This window comes from Pygocentrus nattereri, chromosome 24, assembly GCF_015220715.1.
Source record: "Pygocentrus nattereri isolate fPygNat1 chromosome 24, fPygNat1.pri, whole genome shotgun sequence".
Taxonomy (NCBI): domain Eukaryota; kingdom Metazoa; phylum Chordata; class Actinopteri; order Characiformes; family Serrasalmidae; genus Pygocentrus; species Pygocentrus nattereri.
This window is the reverse complement of record NC_051234.1, coordinates 29,697,481-29,722,954: the sequence shown is the minus strand read 5'-3', so window position 1 is coordinate 29,722,954 and position 25,474 is coordinate 29,697,481. Positions and strand designations below refer to the sequence as shown.

The following is a 25,474-nucleotide window of genomic DNA, read 5'->3' as shown; positions in this document are numbered from 1 at the left end:
TCTAATGACTGACTGTAGCCCGTCTGTAGCCCACCAGCCCCTCTTTAGACCGTCCATCAGCGCAAAACCACCACCATAGGACCACTGCTGACCCCATATTATATGGATGGTGGACTATTCTCAGTGTAGCAGTGACACTGGCAGTGGCATGTTAGTAGGACTTGTTCCAGGTCAAGTTATCAGGTAATTAAGTTGCTGGAAACACAGTGGTCCTGTGGTCAGAGCCTGCCCACTGATGAAGGCCGATCAACAAATATGTGTGTGGAAAAAAGATCACCTGTAGTTTCTCACTGCAAACCAGCGAGATGTACAAAATGGTAGGCATGCTTAGACCACGCTGGTGCACCTGCAGTGCTAAGTGTGGTCCACCATCAAAACAATTGGTCCAGTGGTGGTCCCTTTATTGGTGGACACAGTAATAGTGGGCAGTATGGCCAGAAATGTATATCAATGTATAATTAAAATTTCTGATGCTATAGTTTTGACATATTTGCCAAATAAAATCATTTCAGAAGCTTAAGTGAGCCTATATTTCTAGGCTAACAGGGGTTGTATTATTCTGCCCCTTCACTTTATAGAACCAGACTTAAGGACTGAAGCACATTAAAATATTATTGTTGTGCAAAACAGTGAAAACAGAGCAACAATATAGGAATAAACCCATGTCAAAACTGCGTCCTAGCCCTGACCTCACAGCAGCTTCACTGGGCCCAGCAAAGTGTGCGCTAAATGTTATTTTCTGTCCAAAATTTCTCTTTTTATTCACTTTAATTTGTTAAGTATTACCACACACTATCAGCACCAGAGCTTTGGCAGGATGCAGGGAATAATCCCCATTCAAAGAAGGTGGCACTGCAGGCAGCACAGCAAGTGGTCTGATGTCCATGTTAGGCTAAAGCCTAACTCATATGTCTCTCTAATGTCCTCTGCCTTGAAATCAATTCGGACTACCTCAGACTTCAAATGAGTACACAGCAGTGGTGGACAGTAATCAAGTAAATGTAATTAGTTTCTGTACTTTAATATTTTTGGTGTATCTGTACTGAAGTTTCTCCGTTCTGGGCGACTTTTTCCTTTCACTCCACTACATTTCAGAGTCTAATATCCGACTTTTTCCTCCTACATTTTGAGAAATCTCTCCTTCCTTTTGGTTTCTGTGTGTATAAAAACGTAACATGTCAAAACGAAAGAAGCGCAAAGCCAGAGCACCAATCAGGGCCCAGCGGTCACTTTGTTTAGAGCTGGTTTTGACCTGTTGGTCATACCGACCCAGTGCAGCACGCGGTTCAACGTCAGCGCAGCAGCGTAAAACTTTGGGAGAGTCTGTTCAACATAAATGATGAACTAACCTAACTTTGTGTAAATAGAGCTCAATATAGAAATATGTCCACATATGCAGTCGAGACTGACGCGTCTTTTTTCTGAATTTCTACAAACACCATTTCATTTTATAGTAAATGAGTTTGGGCTGGTTTATGTTTATGAACAGACGCCTACAGATCAACATAGTAAAGGAGCTCATCTGTGATCCTGAGTTTAAAGCCAGTTTTTATTCAACTTAAACTTGGAACTAAGTTGTAAATAAATCTGAAACTGAAACTTTGCTTGTGTGTAAAAAGTGATTTCAGAGCCACTCGGTTCTCCCTGATGGAAACTGTTTACCTTCAGTGTTTTGTGCTTCTGATCATTTTAATAGACGTCAGCGTCACTAATTAATGACGTTCTATTAAAAGACTGGTTTACCAAGAGAGACGCTGGAGGACTTTCACCTGAAATGAGTTCATGAAGCCAGTCTGGTTATAAAAATGATAACAGGACCAGATCAGAGCCAGAATTATTCTTTTAGTACTTTTACTTTATACTTAAGTACATTTGAAGGGAAATACTTTAGTACTTTTACTCAAGTGGAGGTCTAAAGGGAGGAACCTCTACTTTTACTGGAGTAATATATTTTACCTCAGGTGTCTCTACTTTAACTCAAATACATGATTTGTGTACTTCGTCCACCGCTGGTACACAGTGGGAGGTGATTGACTGAATCGAAACACAACAAACTTCCCTGACTTCCTGAGCCGTTCAGCTAAACAGGCTCACGTCAGCATGTTTTGCACTGTATGAACAACTCAAAGTTACATTCAAATAGAGACCCACGGACACACACTCCTGTAATTAAGACAGATCATCTTTAACAACATGTCAACAGATCCATATTTCCCCTATCAGACTTAAAGCAGAATAGAGCAGCGACAGGCTGGCAAATTCGGTGCCAATTAATTGCATTATCAGCCTCTCTTTCTGTCTCTTTTTCTGTCTCTGGTCTGAAACAGAGTTCCTAAAATAATCCATCATCCTCTCATTTCCTGTCACTCGCCCATTCCCTGCTCTCTCCACACACGCTACCACCTACGAGGCAGCAGCCCAGGAAGGAGTATATTTAAAAGCGCTAGCGTCCTCGAGACATACGGCTCAGGATGTCAGGCTCACAGGGCAGAGACCATCTCACACTGGACAGGCTAGAGGTGAGAAAACTCACGCAAGAAAAGCAACAATGACGGTGTAATTACAGAACGGCTCTGGTCTAAGGCCAAAAGCAGAAGCCATTAATGAATCCATTAGCAACTCGCTGGAGGAGACAGACAAGCAGCACAAAGACCAGCGTTTAAGCCCATCACCATATGCACGACTACACAGGAGACACTGGACGAGCTGTTTACCTTTTCCTGAAGGTTACAACTCCTGCTTTTGTAAGCTTCTTTTTGTCCCTCTTCATGGGAAATGCAGTCTTGAAGAAAGATTTCTCGGCTGCTTTTCAAAAACAGAGTGATTAGGAGGCACAGCGCCGATTTCTGATTGACAGGAGGAGGAATAGTTACATCTCCATTGAAGGGATAATGAGGTGAAGCAATAAGACCAATAATTTAGTTTCATTCAAGTAGATTACGATTCCTTAAAAGAACACTTGAATTAATCCTGAAATCTCAAGCTTAACTACAGCTCGATTGTTTTAATACAGAAATTATTTTTAAAAATCAAGAATTAATACACAAATATGACTGGAAAATAGGGGTGGGCAATCAGAATCAGACAACATATCCTTATAAATAACATCATAATATGCTATTCTGAGTATATGGTAAATATCTTCAGTACATGATAACACTGACCTGAGGTTTCACCTTAAAAAAAAGGGATTAATTAGTCCTGTTTAACTGTATTTAGAGTCCAGTGTGTTTAAGTTTCTTAAAGTCTTTGGTAAATGTGATACTATTGGTGCTTTTTTTGCATCAATCAAACCTCAGAAAAACTTGATATGAATATCGTGAATAGCATGAAAATGTCTTCAAGTATTGTGATATTATATCGCCCATCCACACTGGTAGGAGCTATTTAAACAGTAGTAAAATAGACAATAAATACAGGGTGGGCCATTTATATGGATACACCTAAATAAAATGGGAATGGTTGGGGATATTAACTTCCTGATTTGGCACATTAGTTTACAGGAGGGGGAAAACTTTTCAAGATGGGTGGTGACCATGGCGGCAATTTTGGATCCAACTTTAGTTTTTTCGATGGGAAGAGGGTCGTGTGACACGTCAAATATACTGAGAATTTCACAAGAAAAACAGTGGTGTGCTTGGTTTTAACGACGACCAATCCACTTTGGAAGCTGGCACGTTCCCTGAGTTTTTCCAGCAAGGTGGTGCACCACCACGTTATGGGTGTCAGGTCCTAGCATTCCTAGATGAACAGTTTCCTGAAAAGTGGATTGGTCTTCGTGGGCCAGCTGCATGGCCCCCAAGGTCTCCCGATCTGACCCCCGTAGACTTTTATCTTTGGGGTCATCTGAAGGCAGTTGTCTATGCTGTGAAGATACGAGATGTGCAGCACCTGAAGCTACGGATACTGGAAGCCTGTGCTGGCGTTTCTTCTGCGGTGTTGCTCTCAGTGTGTGACGAGTGGGAGAAGAGGGCTGCATTGATGATCCAACACAATGGGCAGCACTTAACACATTTTATAAGTGGTCAGAAACTTGTAAATAACTCATGAAAGAATAAAGTTACGTTAAAACTAAGCACACCATTGTTTTTCTTGTGAAATCCTCAGTAAGATTGAGGGGTCACACGACCCCCTTCCCACTGAAAAAACTAAAGTTGGATCCAAAATTGCCGCCATGGTCACCACCCATCTGGAAAAGTTTTCCCCCCTCCCATAAACTAATGCGGCACAAACAAGAAGTTAATATCCCCAACCATTCCCATTTTATTTGGGTGTATCCATATAAATGGCCCACCCTGTTTAATGCTTTAAGCTGAAAATAGCCTGAGAATTTGATTATAGCCCAAAAATGAGTGCATATTATTATTAATTAATAAAATAATTGATTATTCTTGACTAAAATTTCAAAGTTGATGCAGCCAATTCTTCCTAAAACCAAGAGACTCATATCAAATATTCAAGTAATGCTATTCTATTGTTTTCGCCTTCTATGGTGGCAAAATCATTAGCCACGTTTCAGGGTGGCAATCGCTATATTCTATATCATAACACCCAACAATTCACTAACTGAAATATGTACATGTGCGAAACGAACACATCCAGTATTAAAACAACACCTCCAGTGCTCATTCAATCCCAGCTGAACCCAAATTAAACACTAAGACTAAGACAACACTGGACATTTTGCTCTGTACTGAGAAAGCCGTGCGAAGCAATTCATAAGTCAGTGTGTTAAATGATCATGCAGTTCTACCCAAAAATTATTCGATAAACAAACCTAATCACGTCTCTACACTACAAACTAGACAGCAGACAACAGCTTACTATCTTTAACAAGATCTTTCTGCATGAAAGACAATGCTCGCACGCCCCTCTCTCCCGCTCCAACACTTCAGCAGGCAGCCCAGAGACGGCTGGCTTTATTATTTCTTATTCTGTTACAGAGAGAGGATTACAAAGCGGAGAGAAAGTCTGCCATACCCTGTCACATCTCAATAATCTCCTACCTCGAGCTCAGCCTTCCAGACATCACTCCACTCCGCCACACACAATGACTGTTATTCTGCTGAGGATTGAGTCATCACAAGCTCCTGAGCCACAGAGAAGACTTTAACATGCGAGAGGAACACAGCGCTGGAATCCCTTTCCAGCACAATCATTACACATGAATTGATGAACATGTACATCTATGTACACCGAACAGGCATAACATTATGACCTCCTTGTTTCTACACTCAGTGTCCATTTAATCAGCTCCACTTACTGTATAGCTGCACTCTGTAGTTCTACAGTTACAGACTGTAGTCCATCTGTTTCTCTGATACTCTGTTACCCTGTTCTTCAGTGGTCAGGACCCCCCATGGACCCTCACAGAGCAGGTACTATTTGGGTTATGGATCATTCTCAGCACTGCAGTAACATGGACCTGGTGGTGTGTTAGTGTGTGCTGCACTGGTCTGAGTGGATCAGACACAGCAGTGCTGCTGGAGTTTTAAACACTGTGTCCACTCACTGTCCACTCTATTAGACACTCCTACCTTGTCGGTCCACCTTGTAGATGTAAAGTAAGAGAGGACAGCTCATCTCCTGCTGCACGGTTTGTATTGATCATCCTCTAGTCCTTCATCAGTGGTCACAAGAAGCTGCCCACAGGACACTGTAAGCTGGATATTTTTGGTTGGTGGACTACATTTACAGCATTTAGCAGACGCTCTAATCCAGAGCGACTTACAAGAAGTGCTTTGTCTGTCTAGAGAAAGTATCTTTGATAGTTTCCAACAGGTTAGAGAGAAAGACGGTCCTGAGCTCAGATACTGCTAGAAACAAAGAGTCACTGATGATACCCAGAGAAAAAGGAACAGAGTTGAACACAGAACAGTGCAACACACTACACTACACTACACCACATAACTGCAGCACGATATATTGCATTCAATACTTAATTCAATGCTCATTTAGGTGCTGTATCAAGAGACATGTCTTCAGTCTGCGTTTGAAGACAGCGAGAGACTCTGCTGTGCGGACAACCAGTGGGAGTTTGCTTGACTCTTCTCAGTCCAGCAGTGACACTAAGGTTTTTAAAAACTCCAGCAGCACTGCTGTGTCTGATCCACTCAAACCAGCGCAACACACACTAACACACCACCACCCAAATAGTACCTGCTTTCCATGTCCATGGGGGTCCTGACCACTGAAGAACAGGGTAACAGAGTATCAGAGAAACAGATGGACTACAGTCTGTAACTGTAGAACTACAGAGTGCAGCTATACAGTAAGTGGAGCTGATAAGATGGACAATGAGCACAGAAACAAGGAGGTGGTCAGAACATTACGCCTGACCAGTGTTTATGCTGACAGCAAGTACAACATGTAGATGTACTTGCGTGAAAGGCTGCCATATTTCTGATCAAAAATAAGGATAAAGATTGCATTTCTCCAAACCTCATTCCTCTGTAAACAACAACAAAGAAACACTGCTGTATTCCACCTAACCCCAGCGACCCCGGCCAGCTATCGCAACTGAAAAACTAATGCAGCTGGCCATGCAGCGAATGCATCCTTTCTATCTTGCAAGATAGCCAGACGGCTTAGCTGGCTAACAGCATCCATTCTGCCCCGATGGTCAACGATTGCAGGATTGCACTACAAGAGATACGAGGAAAGGGTAAAATGAGTTAGCAGTATGGATTAAGAAAAGAGATTAGCCTTCCCTGTTTGGGTGGGGGTGGGGGGCAAGGAAAGGGAAGAGTAATGCTAAAGAAAACCAAGAGAGACCTACAGTCTGCAAGGTTCATTTACTGATAAGCCACATAGAAAATCTGATCATTTCAAATTGCCCACAGGCCAAGGAGCCTGCGTCATTGTTATTTAGAGGGCAAAGGACACAGGAAAGGCCACGCCTCTACTCTCTGCATACCTGGGGTGTCCAGCTTCAGTCCTAGTGTCCCTTGGCCCAGCACAGTTTGGTGAATTCCCAGCCTGGGAAGTTATGCTGGGTTTGTGTGCTCAGTGGAAAGTCGCATGTTCCACATGGTTAACTAGTAAATACGACTTCACCTCGTCCAGGTGCTTTTTAAAACATACACCCACAACTTGGGGAAAGGCAGTAAGAAGGTCTGGAGAAAATGCATTTTCTTTGCCATATTAAAGAGCATATAGATCACCGAAGTGCATCAGGCATATTTGTTTTAATTAGTTAAATTATATTTTAATTCACTGCCATGTTTATTGTTTTTCACAGCTGGAAGAGGTAAAAGGGAAAAGACTTGTGTATTTTCTTGTAAATACAGATTTGTCAACTGTTCGAGTGTAATTTACAACCAGGATTCTGACACCACTTAAACATCACTAGAATTAGGAACAGATCAGAGAGGCGCTAATTACCCCTGCCTACCTACACTTTGCACTAGTGAAGGTGCCCAATTTAGCAGGTTATTCACAAAGAGCTTCCATGCAAATGAACAGACACAACTAATGACCACATATGACCAGCACAATATAACCATGTGTTTGGCTCATATGATTTGTTTCTGCTATGTTTTCTGTTTAAATTGTAAATTATTAGGTTGAAATAATAGTTTATTTTTCTCACTATTATTATAACTGCAGCCAGGCACAGTGGGAGAGCTGTGTACTGTCCTATAATAAGTTGGTTAATAAAAAAAGGCAACATCCATATACAAGATGCATTTAAAGCCAAGTGTAAACAGGGCCATAGTGCACTGTCGGTAGCCGGATGATGTACTTAAACCACTGAAAAATGAAGAGTGGAGCGTTGTACACTGAATGCTTTCGCTTTCAAGCAACCACAGTTTTATTGGAAAAAGACTTACCCCATTGGGAGACATCACAAAAAACGTTAGACGATGAAGGTTCAGCACAAATTGGCCAAGTTCACACTATTTTCGTTTTGGTGGCGAATAGAAGCGAATACTCAAACAATGGAAAGCGATTCGATAAACTGTACAAATATAATAAATGTTAAAGTGAATTGTAAACATAGACAGTTAACCCACATTTTATTTCTGCTTTGTACGAGTTCAAAAGAATATTAAAATAGTAAATAGTAATAGTAAAATTGGCCAATAAACAACAACGCTCATTTCACCAGCTCACTCTAGCTGTACTTTCCAGGCCTCATTCTGGAGCATCTGCCCTGCATAACTTGGTGTTTCTTTCAGAGTGAAAATGACACTCCACAGGCAACAAATACGACTTTTTTGCACAGTGTAGTGCATAAAATGTGCCATTATGTCTTCTTTTTTTTCGCAATACGTTATATTCAGCAAATAAACAGCAACTGTGTATTAAAACATGCAGAAGCATGTTCTCTGTAGGGGATGTGTTAACTTATTTTCACTTGAACAAAACAAAACACAATTTTACCAGAGGCATCCAAACTGAACACTAGAATTCTGCTTACGTCAACACAAATTAAAGCACAGTAAACATCACAGCGCAACTCTGCTCGTTTTTGCTGAGAGAACTAAACAGCATTCTACTCACGCTGGCAGCGGCCGTCCACCTCCTCAAAGCCCGGCTTGCACACGCAACGCCCGATGGGCACCAGCCAGCCCCCATCGGCGCTGCAGAACATGCGGGGAGCCTCCAGCTCCTCTGCATCTTCTACGCAGGACCCACGTACTTCCACCAGTGCTGAGTCACCACCAGTCACCGTGTCACCGAAGCGGGCCAGGTTAAGCACAGCTAGAGGGCAGCGCTTGTAGAAGACCCTCACCGACACCAGAGCAATGCAGGCGCCAAGGTCCTGGAAAGCCAGATAGAGGCCGCGCTTGCTGAGACCACTAATGTCCCGCACCTCCGTGTTTAACTTCATGACACGGTCGCCCACGTCCGTCTGCGTGAAGCTCTCGTCGGCCGCTATGGTATCGATCTTCACGTACTGGCTCTCGCGGATGTGCCGCAGGGGCGGGGGTGAGGCGCTGTTGGATTCGTGGTAGTAGACGTTGAACGTCTCCTTGCAGGTCCCAGGGACTCCCGGCAAGCTGTTACAGTCTCTGAGCGTAAATTTGATCTCCACATAGACGCGCTGGGCGCCCTCGCGTTGAATAAGGCCTGTTCGCAGCCAGTTGTTCTGGTTGGCCTCCATCACGTTGCACACCTGGTATGTCCTCATGGGCGTGTTCCTCTCGTCCATAACGCTGATCTCCTCCCACTGCACATACAGAGGAATACAGTCAGAACAGAGGGGCTGGGAACTGCACAGTACCTCTGAGAAGCTGAAAGACATACTCACTAAAAGTTTTCCTTTTTTCAGTACTTTCATTTTTTCAAATAATAGTTAAAATGTTAAAAGATGCTTTTCCAACAAACTTGAGGAAGTTCTAAATGCTGAGAATTTCTAAACATTTTCGGAATGGAAGTAGCCCTGCGATGGACTGGCAACTTGTCCAGGGTGTTTCCTGCCTTCTGCCAAATAACTGCTGGGATAGGCTTGAGGACCTTGAGCAACCCAGAAGGATAAGCAGCTTAGGGTGTGTGTCTGTGTGCTATGGAAATAAATTCATACATAGTCATCAGCTTCTGCATTTCTATTTGTCTTAGACACAGTTTAAGTATTCTAAGAGCAATTCCACGGACTTTTATGCATAATTTCAATTATTATTATTATTATTAATAATAATAATAATGTCTTTTTTTATTATTGCCTAATTTATGCCTATTTTTAAGTGTATTTTTAATTTCTGCCTAATATGTTGCTGCTGTTCGAACAAAACCTTGTATCTCCATTTTTATTGTTTCTCAGATTTTGACCAAAAAAATTTATAAAAATTTCATTATCAAGGGAAAGTATGTTTATTCCTTCTCCTGTAAAGTTTCCATTTGGAGATATGAGGTTTTCTTCAGACAACAGCGATATGCAAGTTTATGTGCAATTATATGTCTTGCTTCTCTCTCTCTGTGTATCTCTCTATCATCAAGTGATTAAGATGTTAAAATCTTTTACAGTGGTCTGATGTGAAATGCTCTGGTTTAGATTTACTTACTGAGTCAGAATGGTGGTGATAGGAACCAGACGCCAGAAGTGTCTAATGCCTCTTAAAATCAACTTTACATCTAAAAACTTGAGACATATGTAGGTTCACTGTCACTCTGAATTGTAGACCTCCTAAGCCCTAGTACCCATCACCACCGATCACCATGTATTGTTATAAATAACAACATTAAAAATTTTAATTGAAAGGCTTTCGAAAATGCATACAGTGATTGACAGGTGGATCCCTTCTGATGTGAAGACAAAAAGCTTCAGTGTTCAGTCAATCACCTTTACCTGATTGCTTGTACACCTGATTAATCTATGAAGCAGTACACTGGCAACCTTGGAAAAAAAAATGTTGGGTGTTTTGACAGAAGCATGATGAGCGCATTATATGGACTGTGCTGTCACTGCAATCAATAATAAAAAGCAGTCAGTTAAAGCAGAAAGCTTTTTATTTTCTCATCAGAATTGATCCACCTGTCAGTCAACCTCTGCAAACAACCTTGAGTTTTTTCCTTGGCATTGTTAAAAGCATCTATGTTTTATTCAACAGGTTTAAAAACTGCTAATCATAAAATATGCATTTTATGAGTCTGTGCTGATTGAAACAGTGACAGCTGAAACAGAGAAGTGCTATCCCAACTGTCAATTAAAGGCCACACCTTCTCGTTACCGTTCAAACGCGTACCTGCAGGTATGTGGGACATATCAACAGCTAAAAGGTTTCCTTCTTTCTAGTAGAAGCCCGCAAAAACGGGCCAGTTTTCCTGTGCCTTACAGACTACTTTGGTTCCTGATCAAGGCTGTAATGCTGCGGGAAACATCCTTAAAAATGCATGTGGCTTTTCATCCTGAGGCCTGCATCATAATCCATCATTGGAAAAGGGTATTTGCTTGAGCGCAGCAAAGGCAAGTGATGATGGATGATCCCCTGCTGTGATGGCAGGAGGATCTTCGCTCTGCAGGTGAGCGAAATCAGCTGAACGTGAGCTCCTCTCCTCCAGGCCACAGCGGGCAGTCCGGAAAGGACAACCAGCTGAGGGAGGCTTGGAGAGGTCAGGGTCATGGGTGGGTGAGAGCCCACCACTAAACCCAGCAGGGTGTCTGAAACGCCACCTGGCTGTCCATGAGGGATCTGGGGGCGCTGTTGAAAGGTTACTGAAGAACACACGCTTGAAGTGTTCTATCAAAAAAAAAAAAAAAAAAAATCTGACAGTGGAGCTTTTGTTGGAAGGAACTTTAAAAAAATATTTTCCTGTGCATATAAATGGCATTTGGATAAGAGGAGACCACCGGATGCTCCAGGTTGTGGGTTTCTATTTGTTATACTCCTCAAGTTCTCCCTCCTCAACAGATACTCCTCCTGGCCTCCCTTCTCAACAGATACTCCTCCTGGCCTCCCTTCTCAACAGGTACTCCTCCTGTTCACCTTTCTCAATGGGTGACCAATGAGCTTTATTACTTAAAAACTATGTAAACATAATAGAATTTATAAGATAAGAAGACTCTACTCACCCCCTCCGCTGGGTAGGCCTCCCAGCCCAGATCTCCAGGAGCAGACATGGAGTCCAGCAAGGTAACTGAGAGACAGAGAGACAGAGAGAGACACAGACAGACACAGAGAGAGAGAGACACAGACAGACACAGACAGACACAGAGAGAGAGAGAGAGAGAGAGAGAGAGAGAGAGAGAGAGAGAGAGAGAGAGAGAGAGAGAGAGAGAGAGAGAGAGAGAGAGAGAGAGAGAGAGAGAGAGAGAGAGAGAGAGAGAGAGAGAGAACTGATGTAAAAGATGTAAAAATGTTGCCAGAAAGATTTTTGTAGTAGTTTTCTGAAGTAAATAGCAACGACCCTATAAAACCATAGCAAGAATAATTGCTTTAGCCTACATTTAGTTTTTACATTCATGGCATTTTGGCTGACTTAAAATTCATGATTTTACACAGGTAGGTGAAGGTGAAGGACTCTTACTGGTGGTGGTAGGGTGCTTGTGCAAGCAGGGGACTGAACCCCAGTCTACAGCGTAGAAAGCAGGGGTGCTACCCACTACACCAACCAACCAACCAACCAACCAACCAACAGTTTTGTTCATAGGCTATTCATATATACCTTCCACACAATTTGTTAGCCTCTGTGTTCATGTACATCTTTTTATGCCATATAACTTCTGGGTACTTTTTACTTAAATAGTTACACTTCACATAAAAACTGAGTAAGTGGTGTAAACTTCACAGTAAAGACACAGAACCTTTTAGTGTAATTCAGACAGACTCAGATTCAGACTCTTGCAATTCGCCATCATGTTATCCAAAATAATTACCTAGCACTGTGGAATTTGCACCACATCTTAGCCTAGTTAATACCTACAACTTAGGAGACTGTAAAAGAAAGCGTTACATACTTTTCAGGTGATGGGCTAACACTAGGACTAACTGGTGCAATGTTGCATGCAAACATAGGCTCACTGTGTTCTACATAAGGTATTGTCTCCTCAGCGGATTATGAGCCAACTTGTTAATTTGTCAGAGAAATATATATTTTTTAAGTGTTTCTAGACCCATTTCACATCAGCAAAAGTTAATTAGTTAGCACCATTGGCCTGTGATTCTGTGACTACCCAAATGGTGATTTCACTATTCAGATACTCGCACCCCGAAAGGTTAACAGAGTACTCGAGCACCTGAGCACATCCCTAACAAAAGATCATGCTGTATGCATGCACACTACCTTTACTACGGATCTACCTTTAATGAAAACATGCTTATCTATTTCCAACAGCTGCTCAGAACTGGTTATGTGCAACACATCAAGCTGTAACAAGAAAACCCCTCTGAACAAGGGCAAGCAAAATATCTGATATAACACATTCACTACAATACACAGCACAGCCAACACATCCGAGAACCAGTTTAAAAGTGTTCACAAGAAAACAAAAGCAAATCAAGTCGGACCTTGTTATCCTGCCTGGTGAAATCTATTCTTGAAATAACATTTTCAGAGGTTAAAATAACAGCGCCTCTGCTATTTATATCGGTCAGGCCGTTTCCCTGTAGCCTCAGCCATGAACTTCCCACTTTGAGCTCCATCCCAAACCAATTACAGCCCTGGCATGCAGGGTGATTAATTTTTAATCACATTCAAACCTCAGATGTTCCTCCTCTTTCACGCTGCATATCAACTTCTCCCTCTCCTGTTGCAAACACACACCCTTTGGCGTAAAATTAAAAAATTGAGAGAAATACAAAAAAGCACAAGTGTATCCAAAGTCTAATTAAAACAGAGCGTGTGGGGAAGCTTGGATGGAACACAAACAATTAGCATTCTTCAAATGATTCATTAATGGTTCAAATGTGGATCTCTCTCCTTACTGGCCGTACTCTGAGGGAAGGGGCATGATGCATGACGACAGTGTTAGAGGATCAAAACATCCAGGCTTTACATTTACAGCATTTAGCAGATGCTCTTATCCAGAGCGACTTACAAGAAGTGCTGTGTCAATCTAGAGAAAGTATCTTTGCTAATTTCCAACAGGTTAGAGAGAAAGACGGTCCTGAGCTCAGATACTGCTAGAAACAGAGTCACTATTGATACCCAGAGAAAAAGGAGTTGAACACAGAACAATGCAACACACTACACTACACTACACTACACAAGTGCAGTACAATACATGACAATCAATACTTAATTCAGTGCTCATTTAAGTGCTGTGTAAAGAGTCTTCAGTCTGCGTTTGAAGACCGCGGGAGACTCTGCTGTACGGGCAGCCAGTGAGAGTTCGTTCCACCACCTGGGGGCCAGTACGGAGAACGTTCGACGCTTGTCTGCCACGCGCCTTGAAGGAAGGCGGGTCAAGCCGAGCTGTACTCGAAGCTCGCAGGGCTTGTGGTACAGTCCGAGATTTCACGGCTGCCATCAAGTCGGTAGGGTCTGGTCCATTTTTGGCTTTGTAGGCCGGCATTAGTGTTTTAAATCTGATGCAGCTGCAGGAAGCCAGTAAGGGGAGCAGCAGCATAGTGACGTAGCTGAACTTGGGGAGATTGAAGAGAGACTGAAGATTACATACTGTAGGCTTCTCTATGCTACATATTTAGTTCAATTTAATGTTTTCACCAGTTTATCTACATCAGATGCATTCCTCTATTCTTACAGCCATGCAGAGTCAGTGATGAATTCATATGTTTTAGTGTTGGGCACATTAGTCAGTGCTGGATACATTTTTCACAGATTTTGACATTGTGAGCCACTGAGGTGTGTGTTACTCATAAAAACATACAAAACGTGCCATCAGACCAGCCAATATCTCTCATCCGATGTAGCGGTAATTTAATTAAACAAACGAAAAACAAACATGTATAGACTGCTTTTATATAGCTTGTTAATAATAAAGGTCAGCAGTATGTAACTTCTGGTGGGGTGCCTTTAATTCTGCCTGAAACATACACTTTAAGCGCTGGACTTATAAGAAGAGCAGAAAGCTTCCCCTTTCCTTATCCAGGCCTCCAGGGACCTGACACCAGAAAACCACATGCACGCGCACACACGCACACACACGGCTCAACAGGGCAAAGATGGGGGGAGCCTCTCTTTCATTGGCCTCTATTCTCAGAGAAAATAAGAGAATCCTGCAATTCTCTGGTCCTAATCCCCATCCTATCCAGGCACAAAGCAGTTCTTTAATGTACCTGCCAAAAGGCCGCAAACCAGCAACAAAACATTTAGGAGCAAAGAGAACAAGACCAGGAGGAGAGAGAGGGAAAGAGAGGGAGACAGAGAGAGAGAGACGGACAGACAGAGAGCAAGAGAGCGAGTGATACATAGAGTGACGAGCGAATAGAGTGAGAGTAAGAGAGAGAGAGTGAGTGAGAGTAAGAGAGAGAGAGAGAGAGAGAGAGAGAGAGAGAGAGAGAGAGAGAGAGAGAGAGAGTGAGTGAGAGTAAGAGAGAGAGAGAGAGAGAGAGAGAGAGAGAGTGAGTGAGAGTAAGAGAGAGAGAGAGAGAGAGTGAGTGAGAGTAAGAGAGAGAGTGTGAGTGAGTGAGTAAGAGAGAGAGTGTGAGTGAGTGAGTGAGTGAGTGAGAGAGAGAGTGTGAGTGAGTGAGTGAGTGAGTGAGTGAGTGAGTGAGTGAGTGAGTGAGTGAGTGAGAGAGAGAGAGAGAGAGAGAGAGAGAGACCCAATTCCATTTCTTATTTTAACCCCTACCCCTTATTTTCAAGGCTCAACCTGCCCCTTGGATCTGATTTAAAAGATTTAATGGTTAAAGGTTTCCCCTACAAAATGAGACCCTCAGATAAAAGAGCATCCCTTCATTAACAACTACCAGCGCCGCTCTGTAGGCGACCCTGCCCGTCTGCAGGGACAGCAGAGGAGGGGAAAGTTCAGCTCCTCACTGCTGGGCTTTTATTAGCCCAGGTAATAATGGGGGTGGCAATTATTTATTATCACCCAGCCCCAATTCTTCAGTGATATGAAGCTGAAGTCATATTAATTCTGGCACTTCAGGCGTCAGAACTGCTGGACTATTTAAGGTGGAACAGGAAATTTAGCTAGCTAGCTACCGATGCATTAGCATACTATTTGCAATTTTTATGCTTGCCATGAAGAAAATGACCATAATGCGTTGAAACGACATTAAACTAAGATAAAACAGTGATTATTACATTTTTAATAGAGACAATTCTCAGATGTGGGTTTCTTTGGTCTCTTGTGCAGCCATACTGCCAGTTTTTCTTTTTCTCACAACGCTGGAGTCTGAAAAACGTCCATCTGGAGGGTCATGTAGCCCCAACACTTTACACCACCCCTCTATCTCAACTAAAACTGGGACACCCTACCCCAAGAATACGCAAAACAGAGGGTAAGGGATAAGTGGTCCTGTGACCGATATAGGATGCCCTTATTAAACGCAGGCCTCATTTTTAGTTACACTGCATATCACTGGATGAAGCAGACATGGACACATTCATTAGTCGTCATAGATGTATTTCTCATTGTCACTCAGATAGGCCTCTAACAGTAGCCATCAATGATCACAGCTTAATCTAAAGTGACAGGCTGGTTGACTTCTTTTTCTCCATGTTCAATACTGTATATTAATTGTAAAATCCTATTCTCTGTTCATTTGCTCTTATTGCCTTGTGGTTCTACTATCCAGTGTCAACTAGAGACAAATGGGTTCCCCTTCTGAGTCTTGGTTCCTCTCAAGGTTTCTTCCTCTTGTTCTTAGGGAGTTTTTCTTGCCCCTGTCGCCCTTGGCTTGCTCACTGGGGCTTGGATTTTCTGTACAGCTGCTTTAACGCGTAAAAATTCATGTGAATACATTTTGACTTCACAGGGTAAGATGTTAAAATCGCACAGCAGTAGATATTTCATTAAATATCAAATTAAATATGACTGTTCCTTTTAACATTCCCTAAAATAAGACTGTACACTGTAAATGGCCATGAAAAACAAAAATGTTACACCAATAAGTTTTTTTTTTTTAGCTTGTAGTGTTTAAAAAGAGCACCAAGGACGGAGCCTCTTCTTCCAATTAAACCGCTGAGCTTGTGTGCCTGGCTGGAATCCCCCCGAGGGGCAGAGAGATCAACCTCAGGGCCAGAGATCAGATTTAACCGTTTATGCCGATAAACTGCAGCCATCAGCACAAACAGTAACCAGAGACAGTAAAAAGTGAAGGGTACTCTCACATCACATCCAACAGAATGGGCTCACCAGTGCTGCGTTTCTTTAAACTGACCTCAACAACTACGCATCACGCGGAAAGTACTTAACTGACAGTAACATTGACTCAATTACATTAAAATCAGTTACATTTAATGAAGAACACAGATACAGATCTTACTGCCAACTGTAAATGTTTGAGGTTTCCTTTAATTAAAACATAGCAATGGCAAAATGCTGAGAAGCACAATGTGGGGCCTAGAGAACGGCAGTGCGTACATGTGCATGCATTAAAACTTATGTTTTTTCGTTTGACTTGAAGCATGAAGCTTGGACTTGGTATTTTAGGCACTGATTAGAAGCAGAGGAGATTCACATGCCCCCTAAAATACTAGTCCTTAAAGTGTACACTAGGCCTGATGATAAAGGCGACATAATCCGATATTATTGAGTGACGACTAACTCGCGATGAATATCTTTGACATGTCCACTAAATCAGCTCTTTAAAAATTCAGGTTAAGAAGAGCCATTTTGTCCTTTCAACAAAAATCGGACCACCCCGAGAGCCACAAAATTCATGTCCATTTTACCATCTTGGCTGTAAATGTGTCTCAGTATATGTTAATGTACTAGTATAGGCTAAAAATATAAATGAAAACACAGATGGACTTTGCTCTGCTTTAAGCTTTAACTCAGCTGTAGCTGCTTTTCTCACATCTCTGGCAGGAAACTTTTCCTCAAAAGTAGAACAGGTTCTTCTAAAACGTCTCTCAACGTTTGATTTCTTACGAAGCTAAAAGTCTGATTCTCATTCGCCAGCTCCTTGTTCACATTTTCCTGTTCCACCTTAAATGCCGCCTGAGGCGCCAGAATGTAACTGCTGCACCATGCAAATAAGTCCATTCGTCACCAAATGATCAACATTCATCTTAAATCTTTGTCAAAGCTAGCTGGACAAGATTTTTGCATGTCTAGCAGTCCCACCAATCTTCAGGGTTAAAGGGTGAATCAGCAGTTATAAACTGCAATAACTCCAGTGTTTAAGACCATTTATAGTTAAACTGTGTTGAACGATCAGCAGAGCTTTATTTTACTGTAAAGGAGGATTATTTTATTATTACCTACTGATCTAATTCTGCAGCGGAGCCACAACAGGGCAGCAATACGGTTCTGGAGCCACATGTTGCCGACCCCTGTTCTACGGCATCTCCTGAAAGAACCCACTTTGACATCTTTATTATTATGAGTGCAGACAATCCAAGATATTTCAACCAGCTGCCACAGCAAGAACACTGAAGCCAGTCTTGAACACCGATCTACAAATTCTTTCCACATATGAAGTGTCAACCTGCCATCACTGTACCTCAGTGCAGAATGTGATATACATTAGAGCGAGAGGAAGTCAGCAGCATCTGTCAGTCAGCCTGTGTGGAGTGAGTGCTGCAGTCCACTGGGACAGCAGAGCTCGCAGTGGGGCTAAAGAGAGTGTCCAACCTGACTGGACTGTCTGATGAGATCCACCAGGGATGTCCAGCCTGTGCTAGTCTAGCCAGACAAAGCTGCTGGAATTCCCAAACACCCGTCAGCCAGCTACAGTCAGAAACCTGTCAACGGAGCTCCTAGCTTTCACTATCGATAAAAATAGGTCTACTATGATAGGACTGGAAAGGAAAAGCAGTTCTGGGATGACAGCAGTGCTATTATCTCTTCAGATCATAAGCAAAGATCAGACTTGCCCCACATTACCAGCACACGCATATTCTAGTCAGTCAAGCGCTGTTTAAACTGGAATTTCAGACTTTATTTAAAATTTCTTCATAATTCTTTGGTTGAGATGTAAACAGTCACCCAGAGTGAAGCAATGTGAAGTTATTCATGGCAGAGAATCTTTCTTTACAGTGGTGGGCATAAGAAACAGAGGTCAATGTCAAGAACCATAGCCATTTATTCACTATCCAAAAAGAATAGAGCAATATGGGAACTGTGAGCCAATGACATGCTTTTCATGTGAATACCTGCCAGCATCGATACACTAACGTCTATGAAATGTAACTGGGACAACATCCAGCTGGACTGGCATTAGAGAGGAATGTAGCATTTCTATCAGATGATAAACGTAGACATTTAAGTTTAGCAGCCAAGCATTGGGTAAACTTTGTTATGCCATAGTACAATATACACATCATCAAATAGCCGTTTTAAACACCGGTGAAGTACAAACATCTGCCTGATGTGGAAATATTTCTTTAACAAGAATCTGCCAATACTGATATGATTCAAATATTATTGTGCATCCCACTATTTAAAACCCACGCATGAAACACCAGATCAGGCCCGTGACACAATCACACAACCAAAGCAAAAGTATTTTCATTTTCTATTAATATTAATATAACTACAGTCCCCAGCATGCACCGCAACATTATGCATGCTCAGACTCTCCTACCCCAACAATCATCAATGGGACAGTTGTTACACAGCAGTTCTACACAATTCTACACAGTTCGTCTTGTATCACCAAACACACCAACTGCAGTTTAGCCAACATAAATTCTTAACGTTGGCTTAGAAATTGAGCCCAAGTGTTAATGAACTTGCAGCAAAGAACACATGCCAGGTGTCTAGTTGAAGCAATAGGTAGGTTTAAAAGACAGAGCACCAGGCAATATTTCAAGGTCTACTACAAATATCTGTATCTTACCAATACAGATGTTTTATCGCATTTTGAATAAACAATGGCCAATTCGGTTTGAAGCAAAAATGTTAATTACAAATGAAGTAAAACACGTTCTGGCCCATGGATTTGAGCTTTTTTTAAATGTGGCCCTCTTAGTAGTTGAGTTTGACACTTGATCTGAAACTACCAGTGAACCTATTCTGAGTATTCGGAGTTTTTATTTGTAAGGATGATATTGATAAAGTAGTAGTGAATGTGGGGAAAAGAAATCTACAAACTATTGCGCCTTACAATGCCCTGCATATACCTCATAGCCATGAATGACCATTAAAAAATAAGTTTCAGGCCAAAACCTTCTCAAAACTATCGGAAAACATTATCTCCAGGAATCAAGCAAAACACTCATCGCCATATTATGCAATAACTTTGTGATGTGAGCACTTTTGATTCAGTAATTTTCCCAAGAACTAAGCATTTCCTTTTCCCATCAATCACTCTGAATGACCGCCTACTGGTAAATGATTTAATTATGCAGTTATAATCTGTGGAATTCCCCTTTTTACTAAAACTAGAAGAGATCGTTTCATTGTTGACCGTATAAAATGATATCGGCTGATATCGGTTAGTCAAATGTTCATATCGGTCAGGCCCTAAATCACTGCTTACCTCAAATTCTGAAGGCTGAAGCATTTAGTGGCCTTTTTAAAGATTCCAAGCTTCCAGACAGAAGGCTAGAAACTAATGAGCCGCAAAGCTTGTTGACAGGAAGTCATGATCCACAGTAGTCTATCACAGTGGAGGAGCATCTGCAGCGTTAAGCCATGGGAACTCACGCTGAGCTCCAGATACTGAGCAGTTCTGCCCCAAAGATATGGACATATCAGCGTAGATGGAAGACACCAGCATATCAACACGATCTTTGAGAAAGACCACCAGGCCCCTGTGGTAAGAGATAAACAGCGACCAGACATTCGCTCAGATAAAATGCACTTCAGCCATCCAACCGAGAACAAGAAAAAAAAAAAGGCTGGAACAAACACAGGAAGCAAGCCTCAGCACAAGTTGATGGATGTAGCTTCACTTAAAATAGCCAAGCGGTGCGAGGCAGTGCTAACGGGACAGGGCCGGTCGTATAACGAGTGTACATAATGTAAATGGAGGCCCATAGGAAGGAGAAGTTGTCCAAGCTCGCCGAAGAGAAAACCAGACTGAGTCAAAGTTCAACACGAAACATGGTTTTTTTTTCAGCAGCCAGACTTTCTTTAAACAGGAAGCACTTAAGCTAGTGATTCGGGGAGGCCAGAGCAGCAGCAGCCGCCGCCGCCGGGACGATTTCCCAAGTTAATAATGTGTATAATGTGTGTCACAGAAAGCTGACAGGCTCCAGCAAGCAGCATGTAGGAGCATGAGTGGTACAAATAAGTCTGTGTTAGATGTAGCGTGAGATGGTGGTCTGTGTGGGTTAGTTAGACACAGCACACTCTTGGGATGGCTCATTAGAACAGCACACATGGCTTACCCCACACCTGCCACTTGTGCGTGGGTGTGTGTTCTCGTGTGTATGTGTGTTGGGGGTGGGTTGTCAATATTGTTGGACCTGCCTGGTTAGCCAGTCCCCTGTAAGGCCTACCAGACCCCAAGAGATGTCTCAGACAGGTTAAAACTGCAAACGAACTCAAGACCCAATTAGAAAGTCCCTCGTACTGGGACCGCCACATTCAAAGGGTGACATCACCGGCTATATATGAGCTCATATTGAGCCATTATAACCTATGCAGCTGTTAAAAGACATTAGTTCTCTCTGGAGGTCTCAGATGAGATTGTGCTTTTCAGCTTAGAAACGCTTAATGTTTCATAGACAATTGACCTGTCCACGTTCCACAAATGCTACATCAATATATAATGTGTTATTGAATTCAGATGATTTTTATTTTGCAAGTGTGAAAGCTTACACTGTTTAGACTGTGTATAGCAGGGGTCTTTAATTAAAATTCAGTAAGGTCCAGTTAGAGAAAATTTCCTCAAGCAAAGATCCAGAACATCATAATGTTCAACTCGTATCTTGACTCAGTGCCATATACTGTTTAGTGAAGTGGCCTAGTAGAAATATCAACATCTTTTATAGTCAACAACTGAATATCAAATCAAATAAAGTCCAATTCAGCAGATGTTTGTGCGTCATTCACTTGAGTCTCAGTGCTTATTGTAATGCATGGACCTGATTGGCTGAGTAGCATCACGTGTGATATTTACACCTCTTGCGATTGGTCTGTGAGTCTCCCGTGCTGCTAAAGTGGTACCATAATGACTAGACTTTGCTTCTCTCTAATGTTATTCTTTCTCACATTTAAAAACTATAAGATGTCCAAACTCTGCGTTATACCACAGGGCAGTGAAGAGCCTGCATCTTATGCTTACTTTTCTGTTCAGTCCAAAGAAGGAAGCATAAAAACACTTCTGCAGATATTTAAACACGCGAAACATGCACAGCAGATAGTACAGAGCACATCTATAGCACATAGGAAGCATCGCAGAACAGCATAGATAAACTAGCTGAGTTAAATCATGTTTGGTATCAGCTGCCTAACTCTTTAAGCTCGGTAGCGTAGAATCTTAGGGAGTTTTCACACCTGAGAGTCTGGACCAAGGTCTGAACCGAGGCTCATGTTTTTGTTACACTGTATACATTTGATCCGTTTAGTTTGCATATCGCTTTGCAAATCAGCGAGTGCACTAAAAAACCTTTGCATGACACACCTGTGTCCTGTCATCACCACCTTTGTGGGCTGCATCTCCCTATATATATATATATATATATATATATATATATATATGATACTGATTGCTTTGTGGAGGAGCATCTGACGTCAAAGAGTTGTCAATCCTGCGGTAGCCTTTTCCGTCTGGATGGAGAAAAATGAAAATCCTCTCTCTCTCTCTCTCATTGTGTCTCTCTCTCTCTCACTCATTGTCTCTCTCTCTCTCTCTCTCTCATTGTCTCTCTCTCTCATTGTCTCTCTCTCTCTCTCACTCATTGTCTCTCTCTCTCTCTCTCACACTCATTGTCTCTCTCTCTCTCTCACACTCATTGTCTCTCTCTCTCTCTCACACTCATTGTCTCTCTCTCTCTCTCACACTCATTGTCTCTCTCTCTCTCTCACACTCATTGTCTCTCTCTCTCTCTCACACTCATTGTCTCTCTCTCTCTCTCACACTCATTGTCTCTCTCTCTCTCTCTCACACTCTGTCTCTCTCTCTCTCTCTCACACTCTGTCTCTCTCTCTCTCTCACACTCTGTCTCTCTCTCTCTCTCTCACACTCTGTCTCTCTCTCTCTCTCACACTCTGTCTCTCTCTCTCTCTCACACTCATTGGCTCTCTCTCTCTCTCTCTCACTCATTGGCTCTCTCTCTCATTGGCTCTCTCATTGGCTCTCTCATTGGCTCTCTCATTGGCTCTCTCATTGGCTCTCTCATTGGCTCGCTCATTGGCTCGCTCATTGGCTCTCTCATTGATTTACATACAAGTTTTGGCTTTTTTTATATGATTTTGGCTGGATTAGTATTAAATATTTAGTCTCCTCCTCTCTCCATGTGTTAACACAGTAAATTTTTACTGCTCTCCTTGTACTTTTTCTTCTTCTGTTGTTGTTTATTAGGTGACGACAGCCTGCCTCAACTTCCTTCAATTAGCCCAAAAGTCCGAACCATTCAAAAAGTATTTTTCGCACTGCAAATGAAACAAACCATGCATTAGTAAGATTTGGACTAAGACGGACCTCTTTCAGGCGGATCAAATTAAAATGTCTTTTGGTCCAGATCGTGGTCCGAGGCACTTTTCACACCTGCTATTTTGGTTCGGACCTAAAATAATTCTAAATTCAACGTATTCTAAACTTTGTCGAATCTCACAACAGCTGCTAGAAGCATAAATAAGTCAATTCCACCATCAAGCATACTCAAAACTGAAATACTGTGACTACTCTGCACTAATAGGGTATGAAAGCAACCACATTCAAACTCTGACAGCTTCTCTTCAGAGCTAGTGTCTTCAGAAACAATACTCAAGTGCTCCAATTAAAAAACAAAAAACACCCACGATCAGTCTTCCCTGTCTGCAGCCCAGCAGGAGAGCAGACAATCAGTGATAAAAGTACAGTTAATGAATAGTCTGCAGTGCTGCCCTCAACGCTTCTGTCATTAGAAAGCATTACCGCAGCACATTAGACTTGTCGTTAACGGTGCACGTCCTAATGAAGCTAAAAGACCGGGCTGGAAGGAGGGATCAAAGCCGCCGCTGGCTAAAAGGTCTCATGTACAAATGGCGCAGATCTGTTTTAATCAATTCATTTACTCTGCCAAAGGTAAAACAAGCTCCTGCCAATATGGAGCGGTATTCTATATATATATATTATATATATATATATATATATATATATATATATACACACACACATACATACACACACACACACACACACACACACACACACACACACACATACATACATACATACAGATCAGGGGAGTTAAAATTACTTCATAATGCCTGACTGCCAAGGGCAAGGGGAGGCTGGGTGTAATAGCAGTGTGGAAACAAATGTGGAAAGGAGATTGGGAGTGTATTACAGCGCCTGAGGCTACAGCAGAGAAATCATATCAGGATTCTGAAGGATACTGATGGAGATAGCGGTGCCCATTTCCCTCCTTGTTCTGATGCGAATGGACAGGCTATTTTCCTCGCTTTATGGATGATCCCAAACGCAAGACTCGTGAAATTCAAGCCTAGCTTTTTTTCCTAAGGACATGAAAACTTGCACATACACTATATTCCCGTAAGTATCCAGCCCCCCACTTGATTAGTGGATTCACACATCCATTGCTGACAGGGGTGTTAAAATGTGTGGACACCGGCACGTAATACCCAAAGGAAAGCACTGTCAGTAGCTTTGGAGCAGCCAAAGACTGACATGAGACTGTGCTGCAATAGTGCTAAAGAATACAGGGTAACCTTTAATCGCAATACATTACTGCAAAACACATCACCAATACAATTCACCGCAGCACTACTTTGTTCATTAGGGTCGACTGAAATCGATGGTCAAATTAGTTGCCAACTAATTTAATGGTCTATTAGTTTTTATTAATGTTTTGACATTACCGCTTACTGGAGAGTTGACCGAAGCGCAATGGCTGCCTCAAGAACAAAAAGTGTGTGAACACTTCACGCAAAATGTTCTATTGAACTGTTAATGGAGTTGAAACAGAGAAGCAGGTAACCATTATTCATAACGACCCTGTTTACATTGCAAATAACGTTTACAGATTTAAACACCGCCTACTGCCTTAACGTCAAGGGCACAGGTGCGTTCAAATTCGGCAAACATAGAAGAAAATTTGCAAACAGTTTTCTGTTCACTTTGATTTCTCCACTAACGTGCGGCATCACTTGCAGTTTCAGGAGGTAGTTGTCTGCGAACTTACGGGGCAGCCGGACGAAGGGTTACCGCTGAAATTAAATGTTTACACAAAATCGTTCAAAGAGAGCAAATTAGCCACAAACGTTCGCCTCTTTTCGCTGAATTTGAACGCACCTCATGTTTATGGCTGGAGAGAGTGTTCCCCGTAGATACACATACATTGATGCCAGGGTTCATACACGGGTTCAGCCAGGCATGTCAACAGCGCTGACATTTTGAGGCGGTCATCATCGCTGCTGGACTGCATTTATGAGTGTTTAAGACAAGTGCTGTCCATAATTTTACTATTTCAACAGCACTGCACTCCGAAAGTGGAAGAGGATTATATAAAGTTCATGTTTGTGTGATGTTCATTGTTCATGTGATGTTTATGTGCAGATATGGCTGTGTGCTTAATGAAGCACAGAGTGTGTAAAACTCCCTGGAATCGTACTGGAGCAGAGGAAATGAATTCATCGTCGTGGGACGCAGCAACGTTCCAATGTGCAGAGGAAAGGCTTCTCAGAAGAGCAGCAAAAACAGGGACCAATTCACTATGATTAACACACTCTAACACAGCACTACCGCATTCAAGCCACCACTTTGCTGAGACGCAAAATCTGGGCAGGGGTGGTCCTGTGGTGGTCCCTTTTCAGTGCTGAACAGAGTAAAAGGTGGCCAAT

General features: G+C 42.2%; 1 protein-coding gene across 3 annotated transcripts in view; it reads right to left on the bottom strand.

The window, feature by feature from the left end:
* Nucleotides 1–25,474, bottom strand: part of ek1 (eph-like kinase 1) — a 136,092-nt gene that overhangs the window by 101,380 nt on the left and 9,238 nt on the right. For all 3 annotated transcript variants that reach the window (XM_037534053.1, XM_037534055.1, XM_037534056.1), the window contains exons 2-3: nucleotides 11,516–11,580; nucleotides 8,506–9,175 (exon numbers count right to left, since the gene is read on the bottom strand). In XM_037534053.1, coding sequence (XP_037389950.1) covers nucleotides 8,506–9,175; nucleotides 11,516–11,580 — 735 coding nt within the window. The remainder of the gene's footprint in view (nucleotides 1–8,505; nucleotides 9,176–11,515; nucleotides 11,581–25,474) is intronic.